The sequence below is a fragment of the Anas platyrhynchos genome, chromosome 14, assembly GCF_047663525.1.
Source record: "Anas platyrhynchos isolate ZD024472 breed Pekin duck chromosome 14, IASCAAS_PekinDuck_T2T, whole genome shotgun sequence".
In the NCBI taxonomy this organism is placed as follows: domain Eukaryota; kingdom Metazoa; phylum Chordata; class Aves; order Anseriformes; family Anatidae; genus Anas; species Anas platyrhynchos.
The window spans coordinates 28,572-49,493 of NC_092600.1; the positions used below are offsets into that span (position 1 = coordinate 28,572).

Consider the following 20,922-nt stretch of genomic DNA (forward strand, 5'->3'; position numbering starts at 1 on the left):
TGGCCGCCTGCAGAAGTCCTTTCCCACCAGCAGGTGGCGACCGAAGGCGCCAGCGGGAGGGCTTGTCGGGCGGATTACAGCTCGCCTACTGTGCCATTCAGAGCTTATGGCTGTATTTTTTCCAACGTATTTGCTACCCACACCACGCACGGCAGCTTGTCTTACAAATAATTCTGTCAGTATTCTCTTTAACACGGGCATGAAGCATCCACTGCTCTTCTATGCAAGCAACCTTCCTTCTGTGCTCCATTTGGGATGCAGGACTACATGCACTGAGATTTGTTCCACTCATTTTTCATCTTTTCATTGTCACAGTCTGCAAGGACGTCTTGCTTTCTTCTCACAGACTGATGTGATGGATAGGGATGAATCGCCCTATGTATTCCAAGGTATTACTGTGGGTTTTTTTTAAGTATGTTCAGCTGTACAGATGAATACATTACCGCTAAGAAAAGAGTTCAGAAATGTTTATAACAAGTTCTTTCCATGTGTAACTTTTTCACTTCACATGGTAATAAAGATATGCTGCTTTTGGATTTAATTTCCTTCTTGAATCTCACTGGTGTAATTCCAATGGTAAAACCACCTCTTCCAGAAAGACAAGGCCACTGCTTCACAAGAGACGGAAAAGATGTCTCACAGGCTGGCTAGTACTACAAATATTAATAGGAACAGAAGTTCAGGCCATCAACTTAAATCTGTTTCCCTGTCTCTTCTGCTAGCTGGTCAAGTGGAATCCTCAAGATATTCGCAGTACTTTGTAAAGAGCTTGTTAACATGAGAACAACTTCAACCTGTCTTTTAAAAGAATGCTGTTAAAGGAGCAGGAGAACGTTTTTAAATGAGAACAACTGAAAATAAAATTATCTGAAGAGCCACTTACTATGGGCATATTACTGTTTAAAATGAAAAAAATAATTACGTGCAGGTGCTTCAGCCTTCGTTGCATTTTCTGTGATTCACAACATTACCTTCGAACAAAAGAGTAAGAGGAACGGAGGAGAGGATATTAACTTGGGTAACCATGGATTTGGTAAGCTGGAACTTGGTGCCTTTAATACTTTCACCTTGGAGCAAAAATGTACACCCTGCACAGGCTGAGCTGACTGATGAGTACATGCTACTGGGAGGTAAGTACAAACACATTCTGCAGCTATTACCAGAAGTGGAATTTCAGGGTATGCAGACTGGTTTCACAAAAAATTAGCGGTCTGCTGGTAACAGGAAATTCAATGCTGCCCGCTACAGACTCCTCAGGTTAGCACTTATTAAAAATTAATTAAAGGGTTTATTTTATATATATACACCTATGTTCCAAAAAATTTATACAGTTAAAGTATCAAATTAGTGATCCAGTAACAATACTGTTCAAAAATAATCTCTTTTATATGAACATTAAAATGCACGTTTTTAAAAGCGTTTCCTTTTAGTGCTTCCAAAGCACAGCGTGTGCCAAGGCCACCTGAAGAATCTCCAACCTCCTCACAAGATGAAAGAGAACTGAAGTCATGGACCTGGGAAGCCTCAGGTGCACTTTCATAATGTCTGCAGACAAAACAGAAGAGAGTCTGAGATAAATTGTTTAGTGACCACCAGGTGGTAACAGTCACAGGGCTGTCTTTAGCTTTCATTAACACAATAGCAGTTTCTTTACTCTCAATCTACACTGAATCTCAAGTTTAAAGGCATGGCTAGCAGTTCTCGGGAAGAAGACCCTTGTATCTGTGCTGGCAACATGTAATATTACCAATGCAGCTGTTTCTGGGAGGTTTTCTTTTTTTTTTTTTTTTTTGGGGGGGTGGGGGGGGGAACACATGGGATCTCTCCACAATGCAGTGTGTGCATTTGACAGTGCCCCATTTTAGTAAATTCTCATCACCTGCAGGAGGGGCAACAATGGTTATTTTCTTCAGCCTGTTGAGCAAATAGCACCCTCCACAGGAAAATAGCCACACTTTTCATAGCACATCCTTAAGGTTACAGCCCAGCTTCTGCCGACAGAGGTTCGTAAAGTTAAAGCTCTGCTGTTTCTTCTCAGACTCCGCCAGGATGGTGAGGGCAACAGCTACATCCTCTTCCACTCTTCTGTGGCACAGCAAACTCATTCCTGGTCCGTGTTCCTCTGGCTGGTACACTATTATCTACTGTTGACATGACTAACTCTGTTGGGTAGGCTGTTGAACTCTAGTTCCTCTAGTATTCTCTCTAAGTGTTGTATTAAGAGACATTTTTTAAAACTAGGGAAGAGAAGGGAAGTAATTCCATTTTTTCTTCCAAAAATAGCAGTTAAATAACTCTGTATTATTTTGCCACAACAAACAGTATTACCAGAGGCTTTCTGTTTCCAGCATGGAAGAGCTTCCCTCATTTCTGACATCAGAATGGCAAATTTAATTTGATACAGCCATCTCTCCCCAGTCCAGGCAAATTCTGGGTCTTTCTTCCATAACCACCCGTATCTTTCTATTTCACATTTCAGCTCTAGGTAACGACCATTTACTTCAGAAATACAATGGCAGTTTGACAACTAAAACTGTAATAATTTAAGTATGTCAAAACAAAGTACTTGTTTTGGAAAAGATTGAGATTTACTATCATGAACAACGTTAGCATTTAACTCTGAATCGTTTATATCTATACAAACCTTGCTGCTTCCTTTATAGCAAATTCAATGAAATACTTCTGAATATCCATTGGTCCTTGTACCTCCTCAAGAAGAGAGAAGATTTTTTCATAATCTTAAAGAAAAGATCCAAACAGATATTAGAAACAGATCTTGCAAATGCATTTTCAATAAATCTTAACAGCCAAAGGAAAAATAACAAAGCCTAGAGTTTCCCATTTCTGCATACAATAATGCACGTAAGACAAGGAAAAAGCCAGCATACCAGTAATTTGAAGTGATACTGATTTGCTGGTATTCAAATGCAGCGCTGAAAAATTTCGTCCTCTTAAAAGAGCAATATCTAGAAACACCTGCCCTTGGAAAATGCAGTCTAGGTTTAATCAGCAGAGAAGCCTTGTATCTCCATGAACACACTGCCATGATTAGCAGTTAATAGAAACAAAGGGATCCCAAGCCATGTTTCAACCTAGAGCTGTCATTTTTGAAAGCAGAGGTATAAGATAACTACTCTTTACAAGATGACTAATCTATGTGGAGCATGAGCACAATTAATATGATTGTCTTGTATAAAGTTTGAAAAATAAAAAAGTAGTGCAAAAGAACAAGCTGGACACATTAGATGTGAAACAATGGTATTTTTTCCTTGGTTTCTGTATTTTCTTATCTGAACCAACTACGAAAACATGAATGGTGCTTCGACTAAGCCTGCTTAAGAGTGCTGCAGTAAGTATGGTGAGGATATAAAGTTGGACTGTGAATACATGTACTTACTTTCTTGTTCTTCCACTACTCATGCACAAGTAATCAAAAATGATTCAAAATCAGAGGTTTTATTTTAAAAATAGATCCTCATTTCAAGAAGTCTTCTGTATCCCTAGCCTATTTTTAATACACTAATAAAGAACTTACTTCTTCCAGGTTTGCGAACCTCTTTCATCACTCTAATTTTAATATCAGCATCGCTTCCCTCCAACATCGTAGGTGTTATTTTAAATGAATTTGGCACAGATTCAGAAGTAGACTCCATCACCAGTTTTTGGTCATCTCCAACCACACTGAAATTTAGAGGCCCTCGAACAAGTGCACTGGTACCAGGTTTACGATCCAAGCCATCTTTGCATCATTTAAGCAATTGAACTCATCATGTAGAGAGTCTAAGTCACCACGTAACATTTCATCCTCTCCCATAACAGCTGGAACCGAAGAAGCTATTTGCACAGACAAGCCATCAATTTGCTTTTCCAGCAACTGAAAATTTTCTGCTTTCTTCTCTCCATTACCATCTTGGACAGTATTGTTACCAATGTCTGAAAATTAAGAAGATGTATCTTAGTAGTGCGTAACTGCAGTAACAAAAACACAGAAGGAAATTATTCTGCATCCCTTCTTGTTTAAAGTACTGTGTAGAGAGTTACTCAGCACTGTCAGATCACTTCAGTAATTTTATTCACCCTTTGACGCAACCACAGGAATACCTCCTTTTGGACTGCTAGCATCTCATATGACTGTCGTGAAGTTATTTTCTGTATTCCCATTTCAGTGTTTTGACTTCCAAGTAAACTAAAGTTTCCCCTCCTTCCCCCAGTTCCAGCAAATTTTTCTTTTGACTCTGCTGCAACAGGTGGGTAAATTTGTGAGAAATTTAAACTTTTTTTTTTTTTTTTTTTTTTTTTACACTTTTCTTCCCCACTTCTCCCTTCCCCACGATAGAATACACAAATGAGAACTAAAAGCTGAAATGAAACCTTTGCTACCTCCAAACCGTCATGGTGAAAGGTTTCAGCACTTTTTAAAAACAGTTCAAAATTATTGCTCATTCAGGACTTCGTTAGCTATAGCAACAGCCTGTTTGTCTAAGCCGACCTAAGAAATTCAGTCCCAGTTAACTCTAAAACTTACGTGTCCTTTTGAATTAACATAGAAAGCACAGAGACTTTTTTTTTTGCACACATTTTTCCACTTATGACCACACAAACTCCTGTACTACAACTCCAACATACCTTTATTTGTTGGCATGCCTTTGAGGTTCAGATATGATGGAGATCCAGCAGCACAGGGTGGCCCTTTCCCACCAACGTGGTTTGTCACAACAGTGACTGTGGCTGTCTCAATAGCAGTGACATGCTATGCCTTCTCTTTAGTGATGCTGCAGTATTGGGCTCTCCAGGACGCTTGATCTTATTCTGAGGCCCAGCAACAAATTTATCTGCTTCATCTCTCATCATACCCTGGAAAGACTTTTTTTTTTTTTTTAAGTAAAAAATAATTGCTTCGTCAATTCACTACCAGAGTAATTGCCTCTGTGTTACAATTCAGTTACTTTTCAAATAATGATACAGCAGATAGCAAGACTTCTCCTACCTTCTCATCCTGTTTGAACAGATTGCCAAATATATGAAGCCTTTTTGGTTGATCTGGATCAATCTCCCGAAGGGGTGAAGGCATCATTTTCAACTACTCCTGATAATTTCCCATTTGAACAACAAGAACGCTGTGAAGGCAGTCTGCAGCAGAACAAGGTATCTAAATTTAGTCTACCTTAAAACCAAGGAAATACAAGCCTCACATGCTTCCATTTCAAGTGTTAGCATTTAAGAACTAGAAATCACTATTTCCTCCCTCTACAAAGGAAAAGCAAAAGGCAAATAAAGCCCCTCTTTCCTTTCACCATCACTATAAAAACATCTACTGTATCCTGTTGCATAGGAAAGCTCACCCATGAAATATAGTTTTCAAATTCCAAGCATGCACAACATGTTTTGTGACAGAAGGCAGAAGTTTCATTCTTTTCCTTCAGAATCTAGTGAAGGACGACTAACCCAAAAAACGATGCAAAGTCTACTTCCTCTCCCACACCGAGGACAGAAACACTACTTAGGTGAATTAAATAGCTGTACCAGAATGTTAATAAATAATTATTGCGATTTACCTTCATCCTGCTCCATGATATCCCTGTGTGTTTTCAGAAGATTGGTTCTCATTCTGGTTAGCTGATCTAGAAGACTGCGACAAGGCATATCATATGCATTTCTGAATGCCCGTGGTTTCAAATCCTAATTTTATAATAAAACAAGTAACTCTCAGTTAACCCACAAGTTCTCATGCACAAAGAAATTGCTCTATGGGCTGTAATATTGTTAACTACTACAAGAAATATTCTGAAACACTTTCAGACATTCTGAACATATTCTGAAACAACTTTCTTTCCATCTCTCTGGAAAGAGCTTTCCTCCTATCTGTGACAAAGGAAAAAAAAAAAAAAGTTGTGATCGTGGGAGTCATTACACAAAGCCACACTCTGTGAATTCACTACTACAGTTAAGATTATTTTTAGTCAAAAATACCTCGGCAGCAATGCTATCACTGCAAACATAGCGTTGCCAAAAAAAAAAAAAATTCAACTCAAGATATAGGAGAGGGCGAGCTAAAAGCACAAATAACATGACCGATGGAGGCTGCAACAACCACCTGGTAGATGGTTGTCCATAGCCCTCGGATTTTATGGTCGTCTTTCCTGACAAATTAATACTGGAAGAACAGAAAAGATACACCATGTGTCCACAAAAGCCTTCAGGGAGATTACTGAAAGGAAAACCAAACCAAAAAACTAGAAAGAAGCAAGTGGTGTATACGTCAGTTTTGTTAACAGAGCACCACTAATGTACTAGGAATTTCCACATTCTTCGCCCTCCTCTACCTTGAAAATGTCACCCAATTCTGTCAGTGTGTTCACCATTTGCATTTATTTATTTTAATTTTCACGTGGACATCCAAGGAAAACATTTTGAGTCCCTGTCATCAAGGGAGAAGAGGAGAGAAAACAAAAAAGAAAAAAAAAGAGAGAGATGAGGGGGGAAGCAGCACAGCCATTCCTTTCCTTGGTAACGTGAGCAGAAAGCTCAGGCGCTCAGCATCAACGTGCTTTGAAAGATAAAACACAGAAGAAACTGCACGTTATTTAGTCTCAGCTAAAGAGTCACATGTATTTGTACCGCTCATTTATTCATCTGCCAGTGTATTTTGCTACAAACGCTACAGAACATTGAAACCACAAGGTTACTACTACCTTTTGTGACCGACACGATCTTCCTGGGCTGCAGGAAGTTTATGAGCACGCCTCGATTTCACCCGGAGGTTGCTGCGACTTACCTAGGCAGTCGGGACGGACGGGCTGCTCTTTCTCCTGGGAAACCTGTGACCGCAGCACGCCACCTGCATCTTCCCTCAGTTTACCCTGTGTGCCACCTTCACTCAGCAACCAACACCACAGGGGTCCTAGCGGCGGGGAGCTGCTTCTGCCCTGGTGAACCGCAGCACGAGGACATAGCCGGCTGTCAGAACGCAGGGAGAGGAAAACCTCCCAGGTGCAGTCCAACAATCAAGCAGGGTTTAAAATGGGCAGAAGGTTTTTGAATAGCTACTGCAAGGAGACTTTTTCAGACAGCAAGGAAATGCCGCTGAGCCACAAGGTGCCTGTTCTCAGCATCTCCACTCCTTTCCATTGGATTTCTATGTAGCCCCAAGGTGGTGATGGGTACATCCACTGGGGTGGCACAATGTAAGAGATAGTTAATAGACAAGGTACACCTGAGCTGCACAGATTGCATATTCTAGGCAACAAAAAAGGCATAGCTTGGCACCCAGTTTGGATCAACTTGCATATGAGTCTGCTGACACGTGAGTATATGCAACAAGCAGAAAAGTCATTTACTCCACAGACTCAGTTTCATTTATGTATATGCATACATATACATATGTGTATGTATCTTTCTCTCTCTCTACATATGTATATATAAACAAACGCTTGGAACTTTATAACCACTTGAGTAACAATCATTAGCTATGCCTATGCTTAAAGCCAGGAGTACGCTTCAGTGATTAAGTGAACACAGAGCCTTACCAGTGAAATGCTGAAAATGCCCCAAAACCACTGGGGGACTTATGCACGGCATACATCATTTTTGCACAAACGTGCATCTTAATACACAAAGAGGAGGGGCGAGGCAGACAAAGATTTTAGAGATATGTCAGGACCAGAACAGACACTGGGCAATCGCTCAGATGGGCAAAGCTCAGCTGAAACTCGTACAATCCACCGAGGTAAGGAGGCTACCTACTCGTCTGCTTAAAATAACCTCTACAAAGAACGCATTACAAAATCAAAAACAAAACCATCATCCAGCAAGGCAAACGTCTGGAGTACAAAGGGCTAAAACTGACAGCTGAGGTTTGATTCTTTAGCAATGTCAAAGGTCTTCAGATCCTACCTGACTTCTCGTGGATGGTGGTGTTGCAGCACAGAAAGGAGGGGATCAGGAAGATTGAAACAGGACAAACGCGGTGCTGAGCTCCTAACGGAGCTGGTGGGATAGCACTGATGAGAGTGAGACAGGCTGTCAGCCTTCTGCACGAGCTGAAGAAGAGGAGCACAAATGTCACAAGAAGCTGTTTCTTCTCATACTCCATTTAATAAACACAATCCAGGGCATCTTCTCACGGAACAGATAAAGAGGTAGAGCTAGTGGCTCCAGGGACACTTCAGGATCTTATTTCTTCCTATAGTTAGCTGCTATCCATAAACCCGAACCAGCTAAAATAGAGTTATATTAAAAATTCAGTATAATAGCATAAGTATGGGATTTAAAAAACAAAACAAAAACATACATGGAAAAGAGATTAAATTATCTCATTCATTTCCCAATTTCCCTGCAAACCCTATGCTCAGCTCCTCTTAACTCACTGACCTAACCAAACACAGGGCAGACGCATCAGTTCTTATTATTGTTGGTAAAAATACGACATTTTCACGCTTGCTGCCAAATATCACCTTTCCAGCACACTTTCCTGCAAGCTATGCTAAGTCCTCCAAATTTTTTAATATATGCTAGAAACTTCGCTGTTTTATCTTAATGACTATCTCGGAGGGAGTCACCACCAAGCTGCTATCTTTGATTCTGCTGTCTTCACAAAAACAAATAAAACAGTACTTCAGCAACACCCTGTGACAAACTAGGTGACACGCGCATCGACTTCTTACACAAGGAAGGAAAGAATTCGCAGACAACATCCAGAAAGTATTACTTTGTTAGATGTCAAGAGCGGTGGGGCAGAATGACAATGCTATGCAAGACCATGCCTACACTCCCGGGATCATACACAGTTTGCTAGAATACAAAAATAAAAAAATAAATTCAGATTACTGTGTGGAACAAGTTCACTCGTTCCATTATTAGTGTGAATGACAACAATATTTTAGTAAGTGTTCTTTTAAACCCATAGAAATTTTCTTATTTATCTTGATTTGGCTTCATGAAAACTGAAACTTGCAGTGCAAAGATCATTTATAAAAGCTTTAGCAGCTGAGTTTTTTAGGCATGGGTTTGGCCACCTTTCTGGATAATATTCGGCTCTCTCTGCCTTCCCCCAACAAGAAAAACAACCTTAAGACCACAAACTGGGACTTCTGGGAGGTGTGAGTCCACTTGTCACCTTACCAGAAACACACTGTTTCTTCACTATGCCACACTTTCTCCATGACTGCATAATAGAGTCTCACTGCTATTACTTATGTCTGTGAGTGTGACAGGCTTCCCCAGACTGGATGAAACAAGCATTTCTCGTTGTGATGGACAACAAATCCAAGGATACCTCTCGTCGACTGTGGAGTCCTGCTAGCACTATCACCAGCTTTCACACAACCCCACCTAGCTTTTGGGGTCCGCCCCATCTGTCCTTGACGGCGGGAAGTTCTTCCAGAAGCAGACAGACTGTTATTCGTGGAGCTGAGGCCCTGTAAGGCTTTGATTTTTTTCTTCCCTCACTCCCCCTCTATTTCCAAGCTTAATCTTACAGCCAGCAGCAACCTGCGCCTCCCGGCGCGCACAGCCCGGCCCCGGCCCCGGCCCGGGGAAAGCCCGGCCGCGCAGCTCGGAGCCCACGTGGCCGCCCGGCACCGCAGAACTACAGCTCCCAGCATGCCTCGGGACGGAGCAGTCCAGCCAACCCAGAGGGGCGTCGGCCAACCGCACACAACCGCCGCCGCCTCCCGACGCTCCGCCCCCCTCTGCCGCAGCCCCCCGAAGCCCCGCTCAGTGCAGACCCCGCCGCACGGCCGTCCGATACGGTCCGATCCGGTCCGGTCCGGTCCGGCGCGGCGCCGCCCCCGCCCAGCACAAAAGCCATTTCCGCAGAAGCAGCCGACCGCGTGGCGCCTCGACCGCCCGCCGCCTCGCCCCGTCCCGTCCCGGGATGGCACCGACCACCAACTTCGCTGCGGCACCGCGCCTCGGCGTCCCAAGCCGAGCCCGGCCTGGCCCGACCACTTCCGCCCTCAATGAGGGCAAGCCCTGACGCCACTTCCGCCCTCGGTTCCCAGCCCCGTACAGAGCCGGCCCGGCGCGGCTCCCGCTGCGGAGAAGGGCGCCGCCATTTCGCCACGGACAGGGGTCCTGCGGCGCCGCCCGGCCCCACCTTCCGCGCATGCGCGGAAGCAGAGCCGCCTAAAAAAAAGGTAATAAAAAATAATGCCAGCTAAAAAAAAAAGTAATAATAAAAAAACGCCACTCAACAAGGGCCCATGATTTTTGTCTTTACTGATTTTGCACTGCTCGTCCCATTTTCTTAGCTATCCTCCTTATTTTGGGACAGCGGAGCCTTCCCTTTATCTTCTTAACATACACCCTGCTGCTATGCTACTGCGAAAAACACCTTCTGTTGCAAAAACACAACTCTGTTTTTCACAACTACTCTCCCCTCTTCTTTTCATACTCCTATTGTTTTTTCACCTTTTCGCATCTCCCATCCTTAAGTTTTTCCAACATTAGGGCACGCTATTTTTCTTTGGACATCTTGGGGCATGACAAATACACAATGCCATTATTATTATAACAACAAATACGTACTACACAATTCCTGCATAGCGTACTTGTTTAGCCAAAGTATATATATTCCTACACATACACATTTCTGTAGCACAGCGTCACACATTCCTTGAATTCCCCGATGGCTGTCTGGATGTAAAATATTAATATAAAACTAATATTTGCCTTTTCTGATCCACATTTCTTCCACCAGACTTCCTTCAGGTGCTGCAAAGACCTGTATAAGACCAAGTGTTCTAAGAGGTACAAAACATTTTTTTTTCTCAGATGCACCCAGATGGTACACACAAACACGCAGATGGAGAATAAAAGCACTATTTGTCTTATCTAGCTTAATTGGAGAGGGATGTGCATCCCAGGCTCCAAGGTACAGTTAAGGTTATTTAGTATTGCTTTGTGCCTTTCTCAAATATCAGAAGCTAGCTTGACTCCTAAAAAACTTCTTGAAGATAGAAGTGACATTTGCTTTCCTCCAGTGTCTGGGCACTTCTAGTCTCCTTGTCAAGAATGGCCTCACAATGCCATCTCTCTCAGCACCTGTGGGTACATTCCATCAGGGCCCAAGTGACCAGTTTACTTAAGTATTCCTTGTTTGGATCTTCTTTCAAGAAAAAAAAGTCCTTGCTCTACATTGCCTCCTGGTCTCTGTCTGGAACCTGGGATTCCTCTCTTGTTGCCACTCTTGTTGGTAAAGATTAAGGCAAAGAAGGTGTTCAGTATTTCAGCCTTCTCCATTTTCTGTGTCACTTGGTCCCCCATCTCATTCAGCAGTGGGACCCACCTCCCCCCCCCCTTTTTTTTTTGTCTTCCTTTTGTAACCGATGAACTTACAGAAGCCCTTCTTGTCTTTAACCTGGCCAAGCACATCCACCTTAGCTAGGAAATAAAACAGCTTACTACCCATTGAAAATTTAGACAGGAATTTTGAAGAAGGAAAAAACTCAAAATTAAAAATAGTAAATATACATACATATTAATCCAAGAGCCTTAGTCTCAGTTTCCTAAAGTAAAGCAGTAAAGTGAAGGAACCCTAACTGCGTAACTAGATATGACAGTATTCATGCTCAAGACTAGGGATACAGTTACAAGGTCACCTAAGAATTGTTAACATAGATATTTCCTAATAAGAACATCCAAGTTGCTTTTGTTTCTAAACATAAGGTGGCAGCATAGGGACACTAGTATCTGAAGCCTATTAGCATCACCACAAAGAAAGCTGAACACCTGTTAGACAACTGCTCTCTCTAAAGCTGAGAAATTATATCAAGAAATCTCTAAAGCTTGTACAAAAGAACTTTGAGCATAATTCTTTCATCTAATACCACTTGACTAAGCCTATTTTCAAGAGCAACCATAAGCTACCATCTTCCTAGAGGAAAAACACAAAATCCCTGCCACTTCCTCTCCTGCCACAGCAAAATGGGAAAGAGATGTGGCGTTTACTTTCCAGTCATTGCAGATACCCAGACTTTCAAGTCCATGAAGTGATGGCACACATTAGTATAACTTTCCTTCTTCTCTGCTTAGAATCACAATACTCCCTGCTACAGGAGGCATAAAAAATATGACTTCTTCTGTCTAGCATTCCTTCTTCAGAAAATGAAGGATTTTCCCTGCTTCTGAGCATGTCTCCTTCAGACAGAAGGAGTTTCTAAAACCCAGCTTGCAATAACACTGTGTATTTCTAATGGAACCTATATACACTTACACTATGCCGAATTCTGCTTAAGCAAAAGAACATTATCAGGTAGATCCAGATGCATAACAGCAAAATAGTAAGATCTGTAGCTAGCTAAAAGAAGGAGACATTCAGTATTAAATACTTTTTCTTATTTACTTTACTCATTCTGGGTAGAACTAGTTTTGTGATCAGCCCTCTTCTCTGTAGCATATTCTTTCTTAAGCACTATTTTATAAACCACCCACTTTCTCTAAGACTTATGGGAAAAACCTTAGCTATGTTGACAAACTTCCATTATCATAGCTTAATAATCTAAATGACTATGATGCAAGACAGACAGATGCATGTGCAACAGCAAAATGATTTATTACGACTCTCAATATTATCCCCATCACCATTAGCTGGCAGAGGGATCCCCAATCTATTGTACCAAGAGCTGTTGGATTACAAACCCCAGGGGCACTAAACACAGACAGTGCAGGTTTCCCAGGAAAAAAGTCTGTGTCTTGAGGCCAAGGAACTCAGGAAGACTCTTCAGTGACACCTTCAGTGTCAACTTGAGCTGGCAACACCTGTGCTGTGAAAAAGGGAAAAGTCCGCAGACAAAAAAATGCAAGGCTCATGACAGGGAACAGTTCTGGGGCAGATCCTCCTCGGAAGGTAAAGGCTTTGTCACTGAGGATTACACCTGAGGATGAATGCTATCCTAAGGGAGATTTAGGCTCTAGTGATTTGCAACGTGTTTATCAGCAATGTGACTCCCTAGGATTATGACTTGCCAACCAAGTGCAGGAAATAGGAACCAAGGAAGAGTTGGGCAGACTTTCTAGAAGTGCAAGGAAAGATGCACAGGGTACATCTATGGTGATATGAAGGACACAGAGAAGAAAAAAAAAGTCTTTAGAAAGGAAGCTTGCACTTAAAAAAAAATGTCAGGGGTGACTTAGTCTTCAATTTTTTATTTAGACCAAAGCTTCCATGACAGTTTTATTTTTTTTAATGTTCCCACTGCCACACAAAGGAACACTGAGGCAGAGTGACCATGCATAGCTAGAAAAAATGGTACAAGGTAGAAGGATTGAAAATCACTAGAAACTACAGGCATCTTTAAAAATAGAAAGATCCTATACCATAGGGATACCCTTTATAATAGACCACATGCAATGAAACTGCTGATGTTTAATTTTTTATTTTTTTAAAAAAGACAAATTTAACCTAAAAATTGCAGAAAAAACAACAACCCCATGGTCTGGGGTAATGTGTACCACAAGGATAAAGATGTAAAGCCTTTACATTTTCCTAAGTAAAGCACAGAACTGCATTCAGAGCACAAGAACAGTTTAACAGACCCCTCCAAACAAACAAACAAACAACGCATCTACTACAGTGGGTCATAGCTCAAAAAAGAGTTAAACTTCCTTACCTTTACATAAAGACAAAGTAATGGTGCAGCTAAAAAAGTAAAAATTTTTTCTATTGACAGGAATACATTTAAAGATGTCACATCAGATATCGTGTTTTATCACCTGTTAGGAAGGGCTGAGAACAGATCAAAAATAAATATTTGGATTATGGTTTGAAGGAATGATATCTTTTCGGAAGCGGAAGTTATGCTGAAAAGCATGAAATGGAAGCAGATGCAGTCACAAACTGTCATAATAAAACACAATAAAGCAGTCCAGAAATACAGCCTGGGGAAAACAACTTGCAGACAGCAAAAGAACTGAAACTCCTTTTTCTCAGTGTTGTGGTTTAACCCGGCCGGCAGCTAAGCACCACACATCAGTTCACTCACCCTCCCCCCGCCATGTCTGGGATGGGGGAGAGAAACAGGAAAATGAAGCCTGTTGGTTGAGGTAACGACAGTTTATTAAGAAAGGAAAATAATAATAATAATTAATAATAATAATAGTACTACTAATAATGTCTACAAACAAGTGATGCACAATGCAATTGCTCACCACCTGCTGACCGATGCCCAGCCTAACCCCAAGCAGCTGCCCCCCCGTCCCGGCTAGCCACCCCTGTATATTGTTCAGCATGACCCCAGATGGGATGGAATACCCCTTTGGCCAGTTTGGGTCAGCTGTCCTGGGTCTGTTCCCTCCCAGCTCCTACTGCACCCCCAGCCTGCCTGCTGGCAGGACAGAGCGAGAAGCTGAGACGTCCTTGGCTTGGTGTAAGCGCTGCTCTGCAACAATTAAAACATCGGGGTGTTATCAGCACTCTTCTTGTCCTAAGCCAAAACATAGCACCCTACCAGCTGCTAGGAGGAAAATTAACTCTATACTAGCTGAAACCAGGACACTCAGCCATATCAGGAACTGTGAGACTGTCAGAGAATTTGTAAGAGCAGCTGATGTTTAAAACAAAAGAAGGGCACCAAAAAAGTTATTTTTGTACTCATTTTATTTCAGACAAACTTGGAAAAGTTCCTGTGCCAAAAAATTACCTTTAAAATATTCTGTAATACAACTCCCATATACCAAAGTTTCTGTAGGATAATTACAGAAGGGATTAAGTCAACAGAATAAATAACAATAAATCACTAGACCATATGATAACCCCTCAAATGTGCAATTGAAAAAGCATAATAGCTGCGATGTTTTACCTCAGTACTACGGGACTGAAAGTTAACATACATGACAAATTTTTATACATGTTTCAGAAAGCATCAGTCCAACTTCTATTTCCAGGTATGCTAGTAGAAGCAATTCTGAAAGTCAAAATTAGCGTGTATGTGTGTGACAAATTTACATCTGACAAATGCTTTAGAATTATTTGGAAGAATCAATGGGCATGTGGACATGTGAAATTCACCTGATGTACTGTATCTGGATTTCCATAAACTGTTCTGTACAGACCTTGCCAAAGGCATGAGATGACAGGAACAGCTCTCCTCCAGAGAAGCAACTTACTAAAAAGCTGAAAGAACAGTAATAAATGTTCAGTTTCAGTTAGGCAAAAATCACCAACAGAGATCTCTGTCCAGCCTTGAGAAACAATATTTAATGAGTATTTGAAAAAGCCAGATGAATACTGAGATGGCAGATCTCTGACAATGCTTTTGTTCTGGGCAGTTTAATAATAATAATAATAATAATAATAATAATAATGCTCCTATAGAGTACCTGCAAGAGATAACAATGTTGTGGGAACAGACAAGGAAGCTGCAGATGATTTTCAGTGTACGTAATACAACAAACAAACAAGTCAGGGGTTGGGGGTGCAAATTTTTAATATTATACATCATATGATGGTCTCCAAGAGAACTGTTATCACCCAAAAAGATCTTAACAATAAGTAAGTCTAAAAGGTCAGCTCACTGCTCAAAAGCCAGACACGACATTTAGAAATATTCAGCAAATAATGAAGAAAAATAGGAGAAAAAAAATATATACCACAATAAACCTACGTTCATCCTGCATCGCAGAATCACATAATCAGAGTGGTTGAAGTTAGAAGGCATTTCTGGAGGTCATCTGGTACAAACCCCTGCTCAGGCAGGGAACATTTTGAATACAATGGACAGTGCAGGCCTCTACTCCTCAGAAACAATGGTACAGAAAACAATGGATGATATTAGGTACAAACCACCTACTGTACAAAACAGATTCTGCTTCTTCAACCACAGAGAGTGCAAAGAAGAGGAGACAGTTCTGTAGCTGTTGTGGAAATGGTATTATTCACCATCTTCTACAATAAAAGCCTTAATAGCCATCAAATTCAGTTACAAAATAGCAAGTTTAAACACACACACACACACCTCTCTTCACGCAGCACATGGATACACTAAAATTCACTTTCCCACCAAATATTGTGAACGTTATAATTTTGTCTAGCTTCACAAATCACATGGACAGAGGTAGATGTGCAAAGACATGGGTTCATGAAAGGTGTTACCCACAGGTCTCAACTGCTGGAAGAGTACTCCAAGACTACATCTTACAATGGACCAGAGACTGGATTCTTTTGATCAAGTACAACAGTCTTCTTAATAAATGGTACCAACATTTGCTTACTTCTTAACTACTGTATTTTAATTCAGATGCATTTTTTAACATAATAAATAAATAATAAAAATACAAAATAAAAATCAGCATGTGTTCATTTTATGTCATGATCTCTGGCATGTTAAAACTACAGTTGCAACTTCTCAGGTGGCCTGATTTTGTCCACAAAATGCCCTTCTCCTTAGGGCAAAATGCCAGATGTGCAGACAGTTTTTGCCTTTAAATTCAATACCTCATTGCTGCTTTCTAGCCTTTTGAATACACATGGAGTCCCTTATAATCCTCAGGCTTATTTACACAAAAAGAATTTAAGAATCATGGCAATGACCTTTAATCACTAGAACCTTCAGATCAAAATGCTGGTGCTGTGCATTTTCTTAAGATTTGTCAGATTTCCACATATATATAAATATACTTTCATGTCCAGTTCTCCAGCTAATTAGGTAAGAAATCTCTCTCAATCTATTATGAGAACTACTGCTGACATTTTATTCTAGGAATTTTTTAGCAAGATTTACTCACTGAGCCTGTCTCTTTACTTCCTTATGCTCCAACATTCTTGAGGTATTCCAAGGACAAATGCAATCAGAACTGTTAGAAGTGCCAGAATTACACTAATTCACTGCAGAGCATTTGTCTCCCAGAATTTACTCACATTTCTTTCACTGACGCCTAGGTTTTAGTAAGGTACATTAACAGTATCTCGAGGGTTCCCTGAGGCTGCCATAACTGCAATTACTATATACACCAAAGTGCCTATATACATATACAGGCACCAAACCTGAAAGCATAGTTCCACTTCATAAACTCAGCTCATAGAATGCCACACATTTGAACACACCAGAGAGCTCAGTGACTTAGTACAAAGCTGGGCACATAAGCTACCTGAGAGCTACCAATATCTGTTTTATCAAAGGAGTACAGCAATTGGGATAGACACATTTTTGATGTTAATTATGTAACATGTTTTGAAGAATCTCTATAACCATCCCTAATGGAATTTGTTGGATTGAAGAATTGCCCTTGTTAGATAACAAGTAATGTTCAGTCTGCTTAAGAGTTGTAACTGAGCCTACTTAAGAGTTGTAATTGCATCTTTACAGGAGTCTAAAGGCTTTCAACCTTTTCAAGATCAAATTAAACCTTTGTCTCCCTGCCCTGATTCTGATGTCTGAAAGCCTATTTGTGATGAGTAGTTTTCTTGCTACAGAGGAATCACAGTAGCCAGGCTACATGGCTAAATCAGGTCATAGAACTCAGGTCAAACTTACAGAGGACATTGGATAGCAGAACTTATAGCCACTGCCATTTTTAATCATAGTGTCATTGTGTATCATCATTTGTGTTCAGAGAGACAAAAAGTAGTAAGAAAAGATTACAAAAAAAAAAAAAAAAAAGCACAAATATAAGCCTATTTATTAATTAAAAAAAAAAAAAGTTCCAGAAGCATGCTTTATTAATTCTTTTTATAGTTAAGGAAATGAAATGTGAATGTTAAGAATAATACTGCCTAACCATCTGTCATTTTCATTACAGCAGTGTCAAAGGACAAAATCAAAGCCCAAAGAACACTAGATACTAGGCACATACATTGTCTTCTGTTCTTTAACAGGAGTAAGTTTCTTTAGTCAAGATCATAAATCATTAGCCTGTAAGTCAAGCCTGTGCTTTCAAAAACGAAGACATTTTGATTATAGCAGAACAACTTAACTATTGAAAAAGTTCTTGTTCATTTGCTACAGCTCGTATATTATCATCCTAGAGCCTCAGAGTACTTTAAAACATGCAGCCTTCCCTCTAGGTGTAACCAGCACTATGGCTACATGCAGATAACATACACATGTAAAAACATGCAACATATAGCTCAAGAATCACATATCTAAACCCTCTTCATAAGTATTTTTTACCTACACACATATAACTTTTGAGAATTCTGGTCTACTGGGCCACAAATAGAAAACTTTTGAAACAGATACTTATATCAAAAGTCAACCAACATAGCCTTACAGCCCTCAGTTACAGTTCTTCATGAGCCAGCCTTGGACCACTTCACCTGTCTTTAGTCAAACTCAACAGTGGTGAAGGTGTGTTTGTGGGCAGCTCTCCTAAGGGTGCCTTCTGCAGCTCAGATCACTTCAGTCCATGGATGTCAGGTTAGGGTCTAAAAAGTTATTTGTCTTGGGGGTTAAGATCTTTCTCAGATCCTCAGTGTTCCAGACATAGACCAGTGAAAGCTGCTGAGGAAAGAACGGCCCATGATCACATAGCTTTTCACTCCAAAATCTCTTCTTCGAGCTCTCTATTCTTCCTGCTAAGTCTCATCTGTTCTGTCAGCCAAGGCCCATGGTTAAGAGCAACTCACAGCTGCAACAGAAACAGCTTTAACAATCGTATTTCACCAACAGGGATTCTCTAGTAGCATTCCCAAGACACAACAGGGCACGCAGCATATCACAGGAGGGAGTTGGGTTCTTTAAAATTGCCATAGCTGATTTTCTTCCCTTTATTTCTAAAAGGAAATGAATGGATCAGTTTTTCTTCTATAAACATTCCAGGGCCGAGTAGTGTAATTAAAGAGCAAACCAACCATGCGGGCAAGGATTGCCTGCATTTCCCCAAGCACAGAGCGGCTTATGGAAAAGCTCTACAGACGAAAATCTTGGGCAAGCACGGGCACAGGACTCTTCCGTATTCCCCGGGTTAAACTGCATCCTACCTATTTCTGAGGCGGGCAGGCAGAGCGACTCACTCCCTATTAAAGAAACCGTAGCAGCAGCCGGCAGCGAGGAAAGGCAGAGGCCTGCCCTCCAAAGGTCGCAGGGAGCACAGCCGCAGCTCCTCCGGGCCGCGCCGCGAGCGGGCGTCCGCAGTGCGACCTGAGGGCCCCGGACCCGCCACAGGAGCCCGCGTGGAGCAGACGCTGCCCGGGCCCGCAGCCGCCAGGCGAGCAGCCCGCGGCAAGGGCCGGGCGGGGCGGGGCGGGGCACGGCCCGAGCGAGAGACCCGCCGCGGTGCCCCAGGGGCGGGGCGGGGCGGGGCGGGGCGGGGCCGTTCCGAGGCGGCCCGGCGGCCCCCGGAAGCTCCGCGGAGCGGCCCCAAGAGGGCGTGAGCAGGAAAAGCCTTTTTTGGGCCTCGGAAGCGCCTTAAAAGGCCCGGAGGAAACGCCAAATATGGTGGCCCGGTTCCGGCCGCCGCGAGAGTAGTGTTTCCGCTCGGCCTTGGCAGCCTCGCGGCCGCGTGACACGGCCCAACCCGCCGCCGGCGCGCTCCCGGCGCTGCGGCTCCGCCCCCCGGCCCGGCCCGGCCCGGCCCGGCCCCGGCGGCGGAGCAGCACAGCCGCGGAGGGGCCGCGCGGTGCCGTGCGGTGCCGTCCGAGGGCAGCTGGGCTGCTGCCAGCAGTGACGCACGTCCTTTCCTGTCGGTGGTGGTCAGATCCGAAGCCATGCTTTAAATCACAAACAGCTGAGGTTTAAATCAGCCGAATGGATTTTCTGCCATCAACTGGAAAAGCAAGAGGGCGTTTGTTGTCCCCAGGGTGCTTCATGCACAGCTCTGGGCCTTACCAGCGTCGGAGGGGGTGGGTTCCCCAGCCGCTGGCAACACCTGCCGTTTCCTGGTGTCCAACCTCCTTGAGACGCCCATCTAGCAGTGCTGTGGCCTCCTCGAAGGAAGCTTCTCCTGCTCCTAATTAGCAGACGCAGCACACTTCTTAAGAATCAGAAATACTGTCTTTTTCAGAACACCATAAATCAGTAAGACCTCACAGAAAACATACCGAAACTCTGAAATCTGCTTTCATTTTGGCGAATAAAGGCCTCAAAAAGAGCAGGAGCAAAAGCCCATGCATATTCTTCCCTTTATGTTATACATACAGATGGACAATGTAAAGCAAAAGATGCAGCAATTTAGACCAAATGCCAGAGCTTAAATTATGAGCACTTTCTAAGCAGTTACACCGAAGGGTATCAGCATGAAAGACATCCTGGCTGGCGTATGTCAATTTTTTTTTTTTTAACAAAATACTGTGTTTTGTTGTTGTTGTTTTCTAAAACAGCGACGACATTGTACCAGGGAGCTTCCTGCAATTAGATGCAATTCAAACAAGTGACACCCCAATTAGACGGGAAGTGTCATCTGCCAGTTCACAGGCAGGATACAGTGCATGTTTACTGTTCCCGCAGGACACTGCTGGCTTGCACCACTTGACTGTACTGCTTTCCGAGTTAGGGTTAGCATGAGGCCAATAGTAACCTTACATACCCTCTTCAGTGCCTCTGAGCATCCCGTCCCTGTGACTGGACACTGCTAGATGGGGTTAGTGGCTGTGGTTAGTGTCCACATCTGTGGGAGGCCAGAATTCTTTCAGCTAAGGGATGCCTGCAGCACTCTCAAGAGAATGCCTAAGGCTGAGGGGGAAGGAGGGGACAACACAGCAGATCGGGGCAGATTTCTGGAGGTGTCGTCAAGTTGAAAGGATCTACCATCACAAAGTGGAGAAAGCATGGGTCAAGGGGGACTAAGATTTCTTTCAACTAGAGAGGAGACTTGCAGACCCCTCCTTCTCCTTTGCACCATGCCTTGGCACCTGCAAGCTATTCCTGCTTGTAGTGGTGTCCACCAGGATATCATGGTCATGGTCTGCTGCTAGAGGGGTTCTTTTGGCTTTCATAACCTTGCAACACTGCCTGACTCAAGGCACTTTGCATAAAACACAGCAAAGAG

The 20,922-nt window shown here is 42.5% G+C and overlaps 1 protein-coding gene across 1 annotated transcript; it reads right to left on the bottom strand.

Moving 5' to 3' along the window:
• Nucleotides 1–452: 452 nt before the first annotated feature.
• Nucleotides 453–19,354, bottom strand: LOC119718326 (integrator complex subunit 6-like). The gene is given in 8 exon segments (XM_072023452.1): nt 453–1,545; nt 2,645–2,738; nt 3,536–3,740; nt 3,743–3,933; nt 4,627–4,719; nt 4,722–4,863; nt 4,988–5,130; nt 5,556–19,354. Coding segments are annotated over 7 exon segments (1,026 nt in total). The 5' UTR covers nt 5,075–5,130; nt 5,556–19,354; the 3' UTR covers nt 453–1,331.
• Nucleotides 19,355–20,922: the final 1,568 nt, after the last annotated feature.